The following is a 19,407-nucleotide window of genomic DNA, read 5'->3' as shown; positions in this document are numbered from 1 at the left end:
CTCTGAATCTATGCCTGCTACCCTCATGTCAATATCACATTTATTTCTTGAACACAGTTCCAGTCGTGGGATTGAATAAGTCACTCAATAACGTCCACAATGGTTTTCGGACACCCAAATGGCTGTTCCCAGTTTTTTGGCTTTCAGTATGAATATGTTAGCCTTGTTATCTATAGTGTGCTTCAAAACAATGACAAAATTTGCATTTAGAAGACCAAACCCAACGTTGAAAATTAAAATCATGTTGATGTCAGAATCCAATGTCAGATTTACGTTAATCAGACGGACATTGTGGTTGAAAATCGGTTGACGTCAGAAACCAACATCAGTCGAGTTCTGACCCTATGGTTCTGACGTCAACCAGACTTTCATTTCCAACCAAAATCATCCCTGACGTTACTACTCTACTCAAGGCCCTTGACAGAAATGTAGTGGAGTAAAAAGTACGATATTTGTCTTTCAAATGTAGTTAAGTTAAAGTAAAAGTTTCGAGAAAAAATAATACTCACGTAAAGTAGCCTACAGATACTCAAAAAGTGTACTTAAGTACAGTACTCAAGTAAATGTACTTTGTTACTGTCCACCTCTGTTCCCTACTACAAAATCGTTTCGCAACATAAATAATCACCTCCAGCAGGGTTTGCATTCACAATTAATATTTAATTGATTCAGAATCAGGCTTTTTTCTAGAAAATGTTGATATTTTAATGTTTACAAGACTTATCCACACACAGTATATTTTATGCTTCTATTTTTGCCATAAGATTACATTCACCCATTCATGATAAGCCGTTAAAAATGGCATGTTTTCCTTCTTTCAGGAAGTGCTGCTGAAACGGCATTCACGCGCACCAGAAGCTGTTCTCAGATCAGAGGGACTCTTGCGTGGGTGCCGCGCGAGTCAGGTGACTAGAATCAGCTGATTCTCTGCAGACGGAACATGGCCGACCTCTCAAAACACTGAACTGATGATGGGACGAATGACAGCGCTAAGCTGCCCTTGACTTCTCTCACTGCTGGATTTTTGAGGTGAAGGAAAACACTACAGAATATATTTTACCTTAGTTCATATATAAGGTAAATCAGTGCGACAAATTAAATCAGCAGAGATTCAGACTATAAGTTGCTAGCACAGCAGCTAGCCTTGCATGACAGCAGGTTGAGTAATCGCATATAAATGCAGAAAGCAGCAAAATGACAGATAATTATGGATCAAAAGTGCATTCATGTGTATGTACTTCTATTTCTAACCGTTTAAGATTTGAGGAAGAACGATATTATCGCTTCTGCATATGCTGATTTTTCATTGACAGTTATAACGTTTTAACTTTGAAAGTTTCCTCAGATTTGTAATTTGAGAGATAAGTATGGGTTTTACGTTACATTGTACTGTATATCACTTGTTTGATTAATATAAAAATGTCTAGATTTAAATAAATAAGCATTTATCAGCCCCTTGTGAAAAAGAAGCACACTTTAGCATAATTTAAAAAGAGTACCTATTATGGAAATTATATACTTGAAAAGAATACTTATTTAGGACATCTAATTGCATGCAATTTACAAATAAATAAAAATGTGTTTTATTTTAAATGTACTTTGAGTGACCTTAGAGTGCTTTTTTGGCCTGCTAAAGTATCAATTAAGTAGATACATCTTTATTTGTAGTTTAATATTTATTTCTATTGTATTTGAAATATGGTTAAAGTGTACTGCCAAATTGAATGACAAGCATTTATGGTAAACTAATATAATCTTTAATTGTACTTTTACTGAAACTTTTTGTCATGTATTTTAAATATATTTACAATTACACGTTTGAAATGTAGTACATTTAAAATATAAGCTAGTTATGCAATGTCAAATAACACTAAAATGAATTATAATCAAGTATTTTACACAAGCTGTTAGTTAACACAAATAAGTGTATGTTAGTCATCAAAAAGAATTGTAGGCCTACTTCTTTAAAGCACAACAAAACCATTATTAAAATGATTTTTTTCATTTATTTACTTTAAAATAAAATGTTTAATTTGACATTATTACAAAAAGTGGTGAGAAACGGTCATGAAAGTGTATTCTCTTCAAGCGCACTTAAGAGTTTCATTAATATATTATCCGCAAGTACGTTTAAAAAAATAATAATATTCTTTTAAGATTTATAGTCCACCATCATTATGTGCACTTCTTATTCACAAGGGACAGTGATGAGTCCTATATAAGTCATAATGTCCATTGCATCAGAGATATATTCAAATAAAACTTGTGATCTTCTACAGATTAAACCAGCATGTCTAATTTTATGGAGAATGGCCCCAGTAATCATAATGGGGAGCCTGAGCAGGTGTGGGAGAGACCCTGGACAGTGGAAGAGATGCAGAAATCCAGCACAAACTGGTCACTGGCTGCAGATTCGGGGGTATGGAGTGGAATGCATTCATATTTCATATTCGTATTGTTTGTGCTTGCTGCCAAGTTGTACAGATGGTTTAGAGTGAATGTGTGTTTGTATCTCTGCAGTTATTTCTTTTCCTGCAAGACTTCTCTCAAAGGATGCTGTCCAAGACACATGAGATTGAGAAGCAGTTGGATGGTCTTATCCGGGACACTAAAGCCACAGACAGCCGCCTACATACAGTGTTTAATGACTTCCTCATGCTGTCCAACACACAGTTCATTGAAAATGTATGTACATTTTTTCATGATTTTAGCTAAATGAGAATTCACTTTGTATGTGGACGCAAAGCAAAATAGTTCAAGTTTCGCAAACTGAAATATCACACTTGTCCTGAGAAAATATGTGGGAGAGTTTGTCAGCTTATGATATTTATACATTTCCAACGTTCCTCCCTTGAGACTCAAAATGGCCCAACTGTGAATTCTTTATTCAGCATTTTTCTTAGCTCATGTCAGTGAGATTGTGAAATTTGATAAAGAACAATAAGTGTGTAACCGCTCACAAACCCTGTTTTGATCTCTCTTTTTTTTTTCTCAGAGGGTTTATGATGAAGAGGTGGAAGACCCTGGACCAAAGCCAGAAACCATGGAGAGACCGCCTGAACAGGTACTGTTCGGGGACGTTTCTCTGTTTTTTTTTCTGCTGTGGACCATTGCTTTGATTTCATATTATGTATTATTTCGAAAACTTCTCTGACAATGGTTTCAAGCATTCCTACCATTTCATACACATGTAAAGGAGAAGACAAGGGAACAGAAGGAAGCAGAACTTATTCCCAAAGTCCAAGAGGCCGTCAACTATGGCCTGAAAGTCCTGGAATCTGCCTTCGAACAGCTCGACATTAAAGCAGGAAACTCGGACTCTGAGGATGAGGAGGCTCTGGAAAAAGTAGAGCCCATTTTGGAAGCAAAGGTAAAGTGTTTCCTTGAGCACTTACTTGATTGTTATTACACATGTAATTCGTGGTGTTTGGATTAGTGATGTTGATGTGCTAAAAAAAAAACAAAGACTCACTTTGAAAGAGCAACTTCAGTCTTAAAGTTGGTAAGAAACGGAAGTTGCAATAGTCTTTTCTTCCCTATTGTGACTTATAGCTGAGTGAAACGGCTTCTCAAACAAGTAAAAATGTAGAGCAGGACTTGACTTTGTCTATCTGGAATTGAGTGGATGGTTGTGGTTTGCTATTGCTGTGATGTCATGTGAGTGACATGTTGTCCCGCCCTTGTGCAAATAAACACTTCATCAGAGAAGAGATGTCGCTGCAAGAGGGAGGGGAAGTTAATTTGATTAAAGATTCCAAGGGTACATGAATAAAAAAAAATGTGATAGTGATATGCGCTTATGAATAATTTATAATAAATAATGCAGTATTCCATACAAAAAATGTAATGGTCACTTTTGATTTCATGGTGATTTTAAGGTTTTGATCCTAAATGTATTTTATTGGTAGGACCTGTATGTGGACAGGCCTTTGCCATACTTGATTGGATCTCAAGCCTTTATGGATCAGGAGGATGTTGGCCTGGGAGATCTATCCAGTGATGGTGACATTTCCCATTCATAATCTTTAGTAGTTTTATTGTTGTTGTTGTAGGTTGCTTTTAACTTCTTTTGTTTGCTGTGGTTTTTAGAAATGTCTGTCGGTAGTGACAGAGACAGCGTCATTGAGAGTGATATTGAAGAAGGTGATGAGGTGAGAGAGGATAATATATATATATATATAGTAAACACACATTTACATGATTTGCAACATTGGCATTTAATGAACATTGGCCGAGATACATTTTCTTAACATATTTTATTAATTGAATAAATATTCTACTTTCAAAAACATTATAGCCAAATTTTTTGACAACATTACGTAAATAAATAAATACATGCATATATTTATATGTAATCTTCAATTTGGATTCTATTCCAAAAGCACTCAGATGAATATTCTGACCAGGATGAGGAAGTCCATGGCAACTTCAAGAAAGTAAGACTTGAAAAAGAATTGTCTGCTATTTTGATGGTTTATTATTAGACAGGTAAGGGATTTACACTATATTAGGATGTAATGCATTAGCTAAAGGGTATATGTGAAGTATATTTATGCAGATGCTTTTAGAGCAGTGGTAATTGTTTTATAGATATAGAATGCCACATGTAAAACAACACGAGTTATAAAACAAAAACAACCCATTATTGTCAGATTTACTTAAGCTTTTAAAAAGGGGTTTAAGCATCCCATCATTATGCTCTAATAATTTAAGAAATATTAAAAACGATTTCATTTAAATGTGAAAGGTAAATATAAATTTTAAATCTAACATCTAAAATCGACCAGGACATTTCTAAATGCCATATTCTCTAAAAGTTTTATAAAACTCAAGATTTAGATTTAACATTTATATAAATATATATTGTTTGTTTTAATAAAATATTTATGCTTATTATTAATGCTTATAACTTTAAATTGTCCCATTTATTAAAATAGAAATGTAACTATATAAAAATGACATTTGATGACAGCACTATTTTTAAAGCCTTATTTAGGTAAATGAGATAAAATTGGGCTTTTTTTTCATAAAAAGCTTTATTTTATATCCAGCCCACCATCTCTATAGAATGCTTTAATTCTGTAATCCATCCCATAGAAACCATCCGTTGCTAGTTATGATGATGCTGATGAAGAGAATGAAGACGAAGATGAAGATTCTGACATATTTGGAGGGTCTGATAAGGATGAAGATGAACTCAGAAAGGTTAGCTTTGCATTTTCTGAGGACCTCAGACATGTCAAGCAAATTAGTAAAAATGTACAAACTTAACTAGAACTCCAATTTCCTCGTCCTTTCAGGACACTGGTCTACCATCCTTTGCTGATGAACTAGCAGCCAGAATCAAGGGAGAGACTCCACATAAGCCAGAAGCAGATCGCACATGTATGGTCACTTAGAACATACAGATTTTACTTTTTTATTATTTACCACATTTCCATCTTTCCATTCAGTTTGTTTTCTTTCTCAAGTTTATTTGTGTGCATGTCTGTTCTCAAGCATTATCATCAGGCCCATCTATCACCCAGAAGAAGAGTAAAACAAAGAAAGAGCCAAAACCTCAGGGTATGAGTGACTTCATACCATGTTTATCAGATCATTCTGCTGTATTTTGCACTCTGTATAGACTACCGTTTAAAAGTCTGGGGTCGGTAGCATATTTCTTATGCTTACCAAAGAATGTTTGATTCAAAATATATTTTTATTTATTTATTTGATACATTTTTTTTATATATTTTTTTATTATTTGATTAAAAATATTTTTTACAATTTCAAATAGTTTTAAAATGCAATTTTTTCTTGTCATGGCAAAAATGCCATGCATCCCTAATGATCTTAATGACCCCAAACTTTTGTACGGTAGTGTACACTTAAGAATCATCAAATTATATTTGTATTGTTTTATTCAAAACCACTTCACTGTTACTTATTTTTTTGGAAGTTTCTGGCATAATATACCATAGTTTCTTTGAAAAACGTTTGAATTCTGTAGGATATATCTAGTAAAATAATGCCATATATTTTATGCATATGTAATTACAGTGGAAGATGATCATGATGAGATGTTCAAACCACCAAAAATGGAAGATGAGGAATATTCTCCATTCGGTGGGAAGGGTGGTCTCTTTAGTGGAGGCAAAGGCCTGTTTGATGATGACGATGAGGTTGGTTAGATCAATATTAATGTAGTCAACATACAAATGCAACTAGAAGACATGGTTGCAGTCGTTGAAAGTAGTTTCATATGCTTTGTTCCTTAGGGAGATCTGTTTTCTGATGCACCCAAAAACGAGCCGGTGGAAAAGGAAAAGGCCGTGACCCAGGCAACAGGTGAGACTTAATAATTGTCACTCCTTTGGACTCTTATGCTGTCAAATGTTCAAAGTCAAATGTTGGAGAGTCCTACTTGATCTCCCAGACTTATGACTATATAATATTTTTGTTTGTTTGTCTGATGACATTTAAAGAAACAGAATAGCAGTACTAGCATTACGTTTTGAAGTTGGCATGAAATGAAAATTCATTCTGTTTTCTAAATGCATGTTATTGAGATCAATTCATCCATGCATGTTTTATTTCTTAAAAAAACAGTTTTGACCTTTCTGTGAAATGCCAGATGGTGACGCATGCCAGACCCTTTTTTTTAAATATTTTTTTTTAAAATAATGATCCGTTGTCCCAGGCCAACTGATTTCCTGCTTTCACTCTGCAATCTTTCTTCTCACAAAAAAAATAATTAAATAATAAAAAAATGCATTTATTAATGTATTTTGTAAATAGTCATTTAACAAGCTTTGTGTAAGGATCTTGTTTTTCTATAATGACTGGCTGACTGTGTGTTATCTTTTTCTTGTGTTCCTTCTGAAACCCCCTGTGTTGACAACTCATTTACCTAATAGTAATCTTATCTTTTTCATTTGCTTTTACAGAGCCCCTTAAAACGAAGAAAATCCCTACTGGCGCTGTCTCCATCTTTCCTGGTAAGCATTAACTGCACTCAATTTGCATACTCGCACATTGTTTTGCATAAAAGTTTGCTGTAGCTACCAATGAGTACGAAATTTCATGCCCCTCTCACCCACAGAGTCACTAGAGAGCAAACACAGTCAGAGTCCAGTGAAGCCCAAAGCGCAGGCAGCTCCAAAACGTGCCTTAGTTGGGGGTGGGCTCTTTGATGATGATGATGACGATAATGGTGGTGATGACGATGATGATGACTTCTTCAGTGGAAAGGCGCATAACAAATCCACCCCTGGTAAACCTCTCACATTTGCCCTGCAGTATGAAAAATGACTGTTGTTTTGGGGGAATTTTAAATGTGTATCTTTGTGATTAGGACTAGAGAAGAAAATGCCAAAGAAAACAGTAGACCTGTTTGGGGAAGCTGATGATGAAGACGAAGCTATATACACTGAGAAAGGCAGTGCAGCTCCCCCCCTGCAGGAAAAAGGAGTCGAGGGGGAGGAGGAGACCCGTCCTCCAGAGAAAAAGGTCTGCTTGTCAATCATCATCATTTTATTATGGTTGTTGTTACTGCTTCTATACTGATTGTGCTTGCTTGCAGCCTCCCGCTGGAGCCATTTCAATGTTCGGGCCCGGCACTAAAAATATACTGGAGGGTCTGAAGAAACGCCGGCCTTCCACCAGTGAAGAGTCCGCCAAATCTGAAGAGGTAGAAAACTTTCTCTCTTAGGGTGTGTTCACACTTGTAGTTTGTAGTTCTTTTTGGTCCGGACCAAAAAAAGAAATGGATACGTTGAGTCCTGGTTCGCTTTGCATTCACACTGTCATTTTTAACACCTGACATAAAGATGTATATAAAAACCTATATTTTGCCACGTAACTTACCGAACATCCAAAACAATGCGCTTATTGGATTTGTGTACATGAACTCACAAAAAGCTGAGAACTCACAAAGAGCTTAGAAAATGTGTAAAGCAGTCAAAACAGCGGCAGGAAGTCCTCTGTTGCACACAAACCAAGATCTGCTGCAAGGATCAGCGTTTCCAAACCTACTTGTGAACACTCCCTTACTCTCTAGTATTAGTGTCTGCTGTGTTAAAGTTTTTTTTTTTTTTTTTTACATTTAGCAATTATTGTTTTGTTTTTTTTCAGAGTGGACCTCCACCTGAAGCAGTCAAATCTTCACCTATTCTGGGGGCATCGGAGAAAGCACTTAGCAAGAGTCTGTTCTCAGACGAAGAAGACTCACAAGTACATCACTTTTCTATAGTCATATATACTATATAGTCATATATACTATAAAATAGAGGGCCCTATTTTAACGATCTGAAACGCAAGTGTCAAAGCGCAAGTAACTTTGTGGGCGGATCCCGGCGCTGTTGCTATTTTCCCGGCGGGATAAATGCCTCTTGCGCCCGGCGCAAATCTAAAAGGGGTTGGTCTGAAGTAGCTTCATTATTCATAGGTATGGTTTGGGCGTAACGTGAAATAAACCAATCAGAGCGTCCTCTCACATACCCTTTAAGAGCAGGCGCGCTTGTTCCATGGCAAATTGCTATTATAAAGGTGGATTTGCCAGGCGCACACCAGGAGCGGCTCACAGCCGAGGAGACCGACGTTCTCGTCAGGGCCGTAAAACACAGAGAAGTGACATTGGGGATTATGGGAGAAACCCACCCAAATTAGCTTCGGGTAAAAAGGCGTATAATTTGGGTAAATGTGTAGCCTAATCTAGATTTTTTTTTCACATCTTCACGGACACAATGATTTCCCTCGTGTATTAATATTTTTCCTTGTAATAATGTATGATTTGCAAAAATGAAAACTGCTGCGTCTGTTTATATTAGAGAATCAAAGTGTATGCGCGTTGTTCACACGCTACATTATGGCCAAGCACGCGCCCTCAAAATAGCATATGACTAACGCGCAACGCGCCACTGTCTTTAGACTGGGTTTTTCCTGGTCAGTGGCGGAATTGCTTTCTAAAACTGGAAAATAGCACCAGGGAAGTTTTGCGCCGGAACACGCCTCCTCTTTTCGCCGAACCGCCCCCACGAGCCCTAATTTACCGACGTGCGTCTGTGGAGGGAAAAGTGCGCGGGTGCAAAATAGGAATGATACATGCGTCGGTGTACACAGTCAATTGCGCTGGGTGCAAGATAGGGCCCATAGTCTTATCATACATAGTCTATTCGCAGTTTTCTGATGTATTACAATTAGTGCTGAGTCATATTTAATATTACTTTTTTTTGCAAAGATTTAGCTGGTGATAAAAAAACTAAGCAACAATGTGAATATTGCAGTAAGTTTGTATTAGTTTATTGCTATATTATAGGATATTAGTAAATCTAAAGTTCCCAATATAGGTTGAAATCAAAGAATGAACTGGTGTGACATCATTTCGAAAAAAAAATTGTTACTGGAATTTAAGGGCCTGTTTATACCTGTCCCCATGTGTTCTCTCTGATCGGATAGCCATCTGATGCTGAAAAGACCAGGTTTAAATGTCATCTGAAACGCTTTTGAGGCGGATTTCAATCTAACCACTTAAGCCACTGAAACTGAACAAGTGTAAATGCATCTGTTTGTTGAAGCGACATATGAAAATTTTATTCATAAAATAGTAAAAAAATAAACATGTAAGAGCATCTTATAGACGTCCGGCTCCATATGACAGCGCTACTGCAATACGTTTCACCAAAGATATGGAGCACCGCAGATGAGTATCTCTTCAGCAAGCCAAAACTGCCACAAATGAAAACTGAAAGTTCACCATCGCATCCTGAAGCTCAACACACAAACATAGTCATTAAAAGTAATGAGACTAAATGATCTTTCTCTCTGCCATCTTTGATTTAGATTTCTTTGTTGATTTTCGTTGATGTGAACTGATGTTAAATTTGCATATTACACAGGAATTGAAGATCGGATTTATATTTGTTTTGCGGAGACACATTGATGTGGCTAATTGTAAATGGAACAATTTGAACAAATCTGATAGCTTTCCGATCAGTAAAACGCATGAAGTGACCAGCTTGCCAAAGATGTCTGGCTGGTAAACGCCTTCTGACTACTATTGGTCCGTGGCGATTACATAATAGGAAGGTGTGGTTCTGGGGCTCCGCCTTCTTTGACGTAGAACTCTTCTCCGGTCAATTTCTTCAGTTCAGTCCGTTGGTCTCAAACACTTGTTTTTCATGTTTAGTACTGAATCATTGCTTGCTTTAAAGCAATCTATTGTAAAGTGCTCTATAAATAACTTGACTTGACTGGAGTGTCGAATTAGAGAACTGGTATAAACATATTGCAATGATCCGATGCTTTCTTAACTGCTGTTTTCTCATCCGCAGACATTCTTGTTCAGTGTTTATTTTTTTATTGAGAGGAAGGTGCAGCACATATTAACATATTATTAATCTAAACGCCGTTCCCAAAAGCAAAAAATATTTGTCTATTTTCAATTAGTGATGTATGAAGTCACTTTTAAACCGAGCAGCTGTCTTTTGGTTCAACGTGGTCGCATATCCAACTTGTACCCTATGCAAAATCGTGTAAAATTGAATTGATTGAATGATTGGTTTTTCGCAGAAAAGAAACAAGGCATTATTAAGTGAATCAATGCGTTTAATAAAATGATTAATAAAATTGATGACGGATGTTTTCAATGTGAGATAAACATAGAGATTTATACCTTTTAAAAATATTTGTTTTCGTTTTATCACCCAACCTTAATTACAAACTGAGTCCCGATACTTGTCACTGATGTATTTGATTTTGATGATGTTCTGTTTTTTTTTGTTTTTTTAGATATTCCCAAGTGAGACTACAAGTAAATCAAAGCCTACCACTCAGAACAAGCCCAGCAAAGCTCCGCTCTCATTATTTGATGATGAAGAAGAGGAGGTGATGTTAAGCAAGTTTAGTTTAAAGTGATAGATTGTGGGGAAATCTGTATATATTTGACTGGTTTTCAACAAGTCTGTTTTGATCTTTTAGGACCTTTTTTCATCGACACCAAAGTCCAAGTCAGTTCAGGTCAAAAAAACATCTCTACCAACCAAGAATCATCTATCCAGTTCACTCTTCAGCGATGATGAGGTATTTCTGAGTTTTAACACCAGTAAAACAATTACAAAAAAAGTCAGTACAATTGTAAAATACAATAAATGTTGAAAACGCCATCATACAAAGTTGTCATTTTTATTTGTTCATTCTGTTTTATCGTGTCAGTTTTTCTTATGATGCATGCGGATGTCACATGACATGGCACAATATTTGATTTATTTATTTTAAATTTGCAAGGCAAACTATTTGCAATATTTGTCTATATCAGGATCATTGGATGAGCTCTAAGCCCAGCAAAGAAAGCCCAGAAGTGAAGCCCAGCGGAATTAAGTCAAGCGTTAGCGCCCCCTCCAGGCTACCCAGTGTCAAAGCACCACAAAAAGATGGCCTGTTTGGTGGTGATGATGATGATCTGTTTGCAGCCACTAATGAGTCGAGGTTTGTGGAGCAGTGAACACACTAAAGTAGTTAGAGAAACACTAAATCATTATGCTGTAAACTTTATTGTTTGTCCTCGCAGTATCAAGTCATCTCAGAGAATCTCTCTCCTGTTTGAGGATGAAGGTGATGATGAGGACAAAGAACCTCTTTTTGGCTTCAAAACACCTGCAAATAAAACTCCTCCTGAACCGAAGGTAAGTTGGCTTGAGTGTCCAAATACTTTTGGAGCTACAGTTTATGCTTTTTTTTTTGGAAAGAAGTCTCTTATGCTCACCTAGGCTGCATTTATTTGATCAAAAATCCCCTAAAAACAGTAATATTGTGAAATATTTTTACAGTTTAAAATAACTGTTTTGTATTTAAATATATTTTAATTTTTAATATTAATATATATGAAACATTAAATATTATTATCAATATTGAAAACAGTTGTGCTGCTTAAATGGGCTATATCTAGAATTCAGAAACCCTTGTTTTTAGCGGCACTGGTGGCCGTTAAGTGAACTGCAGCCAGCAACTTGTTGCTTATCCTCGTGCACACGTAACAAACAAGAGACTGAATGTGATTCAAGGCCCCGATATACTCACGGTTTCAGATTCTTTTTCTTCCTTTGCTTAGAAGTAAAAAGAAGTTGGAAACCTTTGCAACAATATTCTGTTAACGAACATCCAGACTCTGCTGAGAGCGACATTTAGATGAATATGTTAATACGTGATGCACGCTTCCTCTCAATAAAAAAAGCAGTTTAGAAAGCATCTGATCATAATGATGTGTGGATATGTTTGCACCAGCTTTACAATTCACCGGCATCATGTCGACAGATGAGGTAATTAAAATGACACTGTCGTGATGTTTGATTTATAAAGTATATTTGAGACTATAGACTATAGTTCTGGCTACGTGACACTATAGTTTGAATAAATCTCCTTTCTTTGCATGACACATTGACATTACAGTACAGAATGGCTGAACATTGTATATGCATTCATTTTATGTGTCAGTGCCATTGAACCTAAGAGTTTTTCAGAAGTGCGTGTAAACCTCAAATCCTTTTGATTTTCCCGGCCCGAATCCTTCACATAAAAATCAGTCTACAGGCTTTCATAGACAACCAAGGTCATCGTGGAAGGTCTCGTTTTTTTACAAGCTTGTTCACACATTGGCAATAAAAATAAATGAAAAAAATCTTACATTTTAGCCCCTTTAATATATTTGTGGAAACCATGGTGCTTTTTTTGGGCCAGGATTTTTGATTAATAGACGTTTCACAAGAAAAGCATTTATTTGAAATAAAAATCTTTTATAATATTACAAATGTCTGTCACTCAGTTTAATGCATCCTTGCTGAATAAAAGGATTGATTTCCTTTCAAATAAAATATTTAATTTGCCTTGTCATTTGTTATTAGCTGAGAATGGCTCTGTGTTCCAGGCTTCTGGTGTTCCCTCTCTGTTTGAATCTACGGAGGAGGAAATTGTGCCCAGTGTAGCTAAAGACAAGACAACAGAGGAGAAGTCGTCTGTGGAGAAGAAGCCTGTGGACTCTATTCTGTCCTCTGACGACAGCACTGAGATTAAGAAGAAGCCGGTTGGAGCAGTTAGCCTTTTTGGTGGGATCGATGTATTAGGAGACAAGCAAGATGCAAGTAAAGTGAGTAAAATGTTTGCAAAATAATTCAGTTATATTTATGTAAATATATTTTTTATAAAAACACCTATTATGCTCACAAAAAAAGGGTCACAGAACTGAAGATTGTCTCTTCCACAGAAACAGACTACGAATCAGGAGGATATTGCTGATGGTGATGAGTTGCAGAAGGAGGGTCCACCGCCCATGGAGAGTAAGGGGACCAAGGCCAAGAAAACAGCACTGAGTCTTTTTGATGATGATGACGATGATGATGAAGATATGAACATTGACGAAATAGTTCCTGCCCCTAAAACATACAAATCAACAGAAAAGAATGCACTAAAGGTCAGCTGTTTTAGATTCAGCGCAGAGGTGTGCATTTGAATGGAACTTTAAGTGGGTTATTGAATGATATTTAATTGATTTCGCTTGTGATCTCAGGATCATGGGCCCCACATGAAGAGCACAGGTGTGTTCCAAGATGAGGAACTCCTTTTCAGTCACACGCAACAGAGAGACAACGATCCTGATGTAGATCTCTTTGCCACAGCTCCTAAACCAGCTGTAAGCTTTTAGACTTTCCAGAGACTTTGCCACTTTATGGTGAGACGGTGGTTTCTTACTGATGGAGGTATTTACATTTTACAGGTGTCATCTCAGAGCTCTGTGACACCAGTTGACCCCATACTGTTTGGGGATGAGGATGAGGATGACCTCTTCGCTTCAGCAAAGCCTAAAGCTCCACCGGTACTGTTTTTCCCTAACTGTGCTCATAGTGTGGCAGTCAAAATTTTTACTTCAAATTTTATGTACTATATTTTAGTTTGATAATGCTTTTATTTAATATTTTGTATATTTTATGGTACTAAATTATATGTATGCAGTAGTTCTAATCCATTTATAATCTGTGAACTGCTTTGAGCATAGACCTGAAACTTAATCTGTCATAAATCTTGAACGATTTGGAGCACAAATTTAAGTTCTGTCTTTTTTTTTAAAGAAGATACTTGCCAGATTATTGCTGAACTTAATTTTTTTTTTTATAGAAGTTTACATTTATTATTGTTATTGAAAAATGCACAAAAGTACATTACATTTTTACATTAAATATATACTGTATGTTCTAAAACATGTTTTATACCAAACTTATTAGCGCAATATACCAAACTTTATACTAGATTCATTATTTTTCCAATGCGGCCATTTTTGATGAGTGTGACTATATTTACAGGACCATTTAAGCTTTTCGAATAATGTCCATGATTTGTTTGAGTGTTTTTTGTTTTGTTTCGTACCATTTCGATAAAGGAAAAAAAAATCCCAGAATGACAGAAAAGCACGAGAGGGTTAATATGTTTTTCTTTTTTTTTATGTAAATGCTAATACTTCATAAATGCTTCTACAATATTATCCACATACAGAAAGTACCAGAGAAGCCCAGCAAGCCTAAAACGAATGACATGGACAAATCAACACTGACATCAAGCAAGGTAAGCAGAGAAATAAATCTGCTTTGATGTTTTTAAATTGATCTTTATTCAGCAACAGAACATTTATGCGAAAACCATTCTGTTTATATTTAACTAATAGAAATGTAATATATATTAAATAAATGTTTTTATTTTTATTTTGACGCATTTAAATTTTTATTAATATTTTATATATATTATTATATTTAGAATTAATTACGTCTTGAGTAATAGAATACTTTATTTTATTTAATACATTTACCACATATAAAACATATTTTGGAAGACTTCCAGAATTTATTGGTTGACATAAATGTAATTTATATTGTTTAATTGCACAGGACCCTACAAGCCCTCTAAAATCTAAAAAAACTTCCTCAAGGATTGGAGAACTTCAAGTAACGTTTTTAAAAACAAAAACTCTATACTTTTTATGCTCCATTTCTCTCATTGTTAAACAGTGTTTTCTGTATTTCTATATTCTGTGTTTTTTACTTGACATCCTGGCATGATCTTTCTTAGAAGTCTAAGAAAAGCAAAAACCTTGCTTTTCATTGGGCTGTTTCACGACTCACCTTTATCTGTTTAAAATCTATATTTCTGCACACCATATATTTTTGCCTGTTAACATTTTCACTTATTCTGGTATACCAGAGCATTTGTAGCTTTGCCATAACATTGTTTCGCTCTATGCCAATGCTGTACATCTTTACTGCACCAATAGGAAAGCAAGATGCAGCACTCTGTCAATGTGCTGTCTACAGTATTTGCAAGGCAGCAGTGTACTGATACTTTCCTTGTTACCAACATTGATGACACCGTCCTAATATTTGCATTCTGAATTGTATTTCTTTCTTGCAACAATTTAAAGCCACTTTGACTTATTTACACAGACCTAAAATGTGGATTTTTTTTAACACTGTTCTGTTGCTGCCTTGCAAGCACTTCTATGTGCTTCAGGAAATGCAAATCTAATGTACTTCTAAAATAGTACAGACCAGTTCCTCTCTGATCTTGGCATATGAGCAAAGGGCACAGTGTGTATTCTTTAGTTTTGTCACTGATTTTTAAAAAAAGCATGAAAACTTAAAACCCGTTTCTTTCAGGCTAGCTTAGCTGTCAACCCTGCCAGCCTTCTGCCAGGCGCGGTGCCACGGATTCCAGGAGCTGTCAGCGTAATCCCTGGCCTGGCACCCGCTTCCCTCCCTGCAGCTGCCAGGCCGCTGCCAGCTACCGATACTGTCCCTGATCCTCAGACCTCCAGTGAGAGAGCTGTGAGCTTTGACTCGCCTGTTCAGGTCAGCACGCTGCAGAATGCTAACAAGGTGGGTAAGACTACAGTATGTATGTTTTACACTTTGATAGGTGACATGATTTTTTTTGTGTGTGTGTGTGTGTAGGGTTGCACAATTGGCACAGTTGGCTCGATACCACAATTTTGCCGTTGGTACAATACCAGAATGTAATACCTTGGTATCGATTCTAAATTGTTACAATAGGGGACAAATAATTATATATCTCTAATTTTCACAGGCCACATTCCCACTGTTTTTGCCAATTTAATATGGCTAAAAATAAAAAAAAATATTATGGTTTTAAATATTAAACTAAATAATAAATATTGTTATAATAACAATATTGTACTGTCAAATATTTAATTTAATTTTGTATCAATTAATTAATTAATAATTAAATTATTTTACTGTAAAATTACAATGCTAATATTTATGTAAATTTTTTGAACAGTAACCCATTGAGCTTTGAATTTTGACGGGTTTCTGGCAAATAGAAATATGTGCTGCCAGTTTCAGAGTGAAGCTCGGTACTGTTCATTTACACTCATGCAGCTCATGATATCAGGTGTCTAAATTCTGCAATTCACTCTGAAACCGATTGGATATGAAATTAATTAAATCGCAGCCTGCACGATTTGACAATTGCTCTAAGCCGTATCGCGATATCGATTTTATTTAAAAAAAATTGCAGCCCTAGTTGTGTGCCATTGTGATGAAAACTGCTGTTTTTGGTAGTGTCCATTCAGTGGCTTTTTTTCTACTGCAGGGTCGGGCTAAAGGCGCTGTGCGACGGCGGCCGCAGACAAGGGCAGCAAGACATCTTTCAGCACAGCACTCTGAGGAAGCTGTTGGGGAGAGCACCTCCTCACAAGCTAATGAACCAGTTATGGCTGCTTCTCTCCCAACCTTTAACCCCGTTTCGGTGCGACCCACAGCGCTCACTTTACCCGTCAGCACCCCCGCTGCAGTCAAGAGCCCAGATGAAGCAGTCAGGCCAAAGAGATTTCTCGATTCTGCAGACGATCTGTTTGATTCGGGTGATCTCTTTGCCACAAAGCCTGTTCCCTCCTCTAAACACATAGAAAAGACCCCTGAGGAGGGCCAAAAGAAAGCCCCTAAGACGGAGGCCGTAATAACCGCAAAGAAAGACCAGGCCTCGTCTATTTTTGACAGCCATGAGGATGATCTTTTTGCCACAGTGAAACCGAAGCCTGTCCAGAAAGCCAAACACATGTCCTTCCTAGAAGATGATGATGATATTTTTGGAGCAGGAAAGGGTAAAATTACAGATAGTAAAAACTCCAAAACAGAGGCCAGTCCTGCAAAACCAGACATTTTCCAGGTAAATATCACAGTCTTTCATTTAGTTTGGTATTATAAATCAATTGTGGTAGTTGGAAAGGTGTATGACTGATTTTTGCTACTCTATTGACCTTACGTGTTTACAGGATGAAGTGAAAGAACCCCTCAAGGGCCAGAAGAAGCCTAAGGAAATGCCTTTGGATGCAAGTTTGTTTGATGACAATGTTGATATTTTTGCTGATTTGACTGGCGCCACAAAGCCAAAGGAGAAGAAAGCAAAGAAGAAAGTGGAGGCAAAATCTATATTCGACGATGACATGGGTTAGTTATCTCTGCAAAACACTATTCACTATGATTCTTACCAGGGGCCTCATGTATGAAAGTTTGCATAGATTTCATCCTAAAAGTTTTCAGATTTGTAAAACTGTACATCCCAGCATCGGGCGAGTATTTCTCCTCCCCAAAATATTCTTATATGGAGCTTACAATGCCTCATTTTACAATGCATAACCTCATCTGCATATCATTTCCATATGCATATTCCCATCCATTTGATAGTACTGTGTTAACTGTACAAGACTCTAGGAAAATATGAGATTGCATGAGATGACGGACTGTAAATATTCTTTGTTGTCATATTACATTGCAAAAATGTATTTAGTATCCTTGTCTTGGTTTAGTATAAAAATATTTAAATATCCATAAAACAAAAGACAAAATTGTCTACTTTTCAGAGAAACTTAAAAAAAATGTTCTCATTTATTCCAGTTTGCAAAATATTTGTTTTAAACCAAATGTATGCAGTTTTGCCTATAAAGTAAACATATTTTAGGATGTTCATTTTTATTGGAAACCGAACAGATACTTATTTTTGCAGGGCATTTTGCACTAACATTCAAAAAATAAAATAAAAAATGGTGCAAATCTTAACATTTCCCTTAAATTCTATCCATGAAATATAATTGTATTTTTCATAATGTTGGGAAGACCATGGAAATGGTTATAGACTACTGTCTGCCTGTAATTTGAGTCCATTAATGGGAGTTTAAAATAATTCTGTTTACTTCAGTCACACCAGTGAATAAGTCTAGAGTGAGTGGATGGTGCACACATATTTACGGCAATATTATTTTCATTATGATATGTGTGTGGAAAATTGTCAACACACAATTTTCCATACCCATACACTGGCGGTCAAAAGTTTGGACTAAATTTGACTTTTTAATGTTTTTGATAAGTCTCTTATGTTCACCAAGGCTTTATTTTATTTGATGAAAATGTATTTGATGAAAAATAAAGTAAAAATATTAATATTGTGAAATATTATTACTTCTTTCACAAACTTTTGACCGCCAGGGAATCACGATTTCCCCAATGATTTAATTTTTATTTTATGAACATTGGTTTTGAAGGTAAATATGGTCAACTTTAAATAATAAAGACACTATGCTTACTGATATCTGCTTCCTGCTCTCATCTCACAGATGATATCTTCTCGACTGGGACTACGAAACCAACGGTAAAGCCGTCCTCCAAGTCTAAGAAGAGTCAGCCCGCCCAGGATCCCGTCGCAACTGTGGAAACGGGCCACAGTATTTTTGACGATCCCCTGAATGCGTTTGGGGGAAACTGAGTCTCCTTCATAACCGCTGTTTGTTTAACTCTGTAGCGAAGTTCATGGCCTAAATGAAGGTAGATGTAATCTAACACTGTTGTTAATAATGTAAACTCTAATAGGTAACTTTTACAACAAAAAAATATACAGGAAAAAAATAAGATTGTAAGTGTTTTTACCTCTAATGCCATCTGTGAAGTCATCTGATTGGTAAATGATGTAGCGGTCATCAATTGGCATTGACATCTCCAACGGTTAATGTGTCTTTTATTAGCACTTTAAACATGATAATTGTCTGGTGAGGTGTAAAAGATGTGTTAAAGGCATTCCTCTGATATTGTCAACTGTATGGTTACATTTTCAAATGTGGTGCCATAACTCCAAGTCTATGCGCCAACATAAGTGCTTTTGTTGTTGATGTTTTTATAACTTGAGCTAAAGTTTTCTTGTGTTGCATGTGAAATGATTTTTGGAAACTAAAGAAAATATATTTTATGAAACGTACTCTTGAGTGTGAGTGCTGGAATTCAAACTCAATTGTGGAGGACCAAACATTTTTCTTCATTTAAAATCTTTAAAGATTCCAATGTTATACATTGAAAATGGAACCAGATACAGTCACAAAGT

General features: G+C 36.2%; 1 protein-coding gene across 3 annotated transcripts; it reads left to right on the top strand.

Moving 5' to 3' along the window:
* The first annotated feature begins 821 nt into the window (after positions 1–821).
* washc2c (WASH complex subunit 2C) lies at positions 822–19,284 on the top strand. 3 transcript variants are annotated; one of them, XM_079635403.1, is made up of 32 exons: positions 822–1,029; positions 2,280–2,419; positions 2,521–2,685; positions 2,996–3,064; positions 3,197–3,370; positions 3,909–4,002; positions 4,090–4,151; positions 4,383–4,436; positions 5,098–5,205; positions 5,301–5,385; positions 5,500–5,565; positions 6,043–6,164; positions 6,261–6,330; positions 6,930–6,980; positions 7,085–7,255; positions 7,337–7,491; positions 7,565–7,672; positions 8,116–8,214; positions 10,771–10,866; positions 10,960–11,061; positions 11,297–11,466; positions 11,549–11,663; positions 12,902–13,120; positions 13,238–13,444; positions 13,541–13,663; positions 13,748–13,846; positions 14,521–14,589; positions 14,910–14,966; positions 15,675–15,893; positions 16,630–17,205; positions 17,312–17,486; positions 18,650–19,284. In XM_079635403.1, the coding sequence occupies exons 2-32, from the start codon at positions 2,291–2,293 to the stop codon at positions 18,796–18,798; spliced, it is 4,158 nt and encodes a 1,385-aa protein (XP_079491529.1). In that variant the 5' UTR covers positions 822–1,029; positions 2,280–2,290; the 3' UTR covers positions 18,799–19,284. The 3 variants fall into 3 exon arrangements, with proteins under 3 accessions (XP_079491529.1, XP_079491531.1, XP_079491530.1); XM_079635405.1 differs by lacking the exon at positions 8,116–8,214; XM_079635404.1 differs by lacking the exon at positions 14,910–14,966 and having other exon boundaries at positions 18,650–19,283.
* Positions 19,285–19,407: the final 123 nt, after the last annotated feature.

This window comes from Phoxinus phoxinus (genome assembly GCF_949152265.1).
Source record: "Phoxinus phoxinus genome assembly, chromosome: 14".
Classification (NCBI taxonomy): domain Eukaryota; kingdom Metazoa; phylum Chordata; class Actinopteri; order Cypriniformes; family Leuciscidae; genus Phoxinus; species Phoxinus phoxinus.
This window is presented reverse-complemented; position numbering and strand designations above follow the sequence as displayed.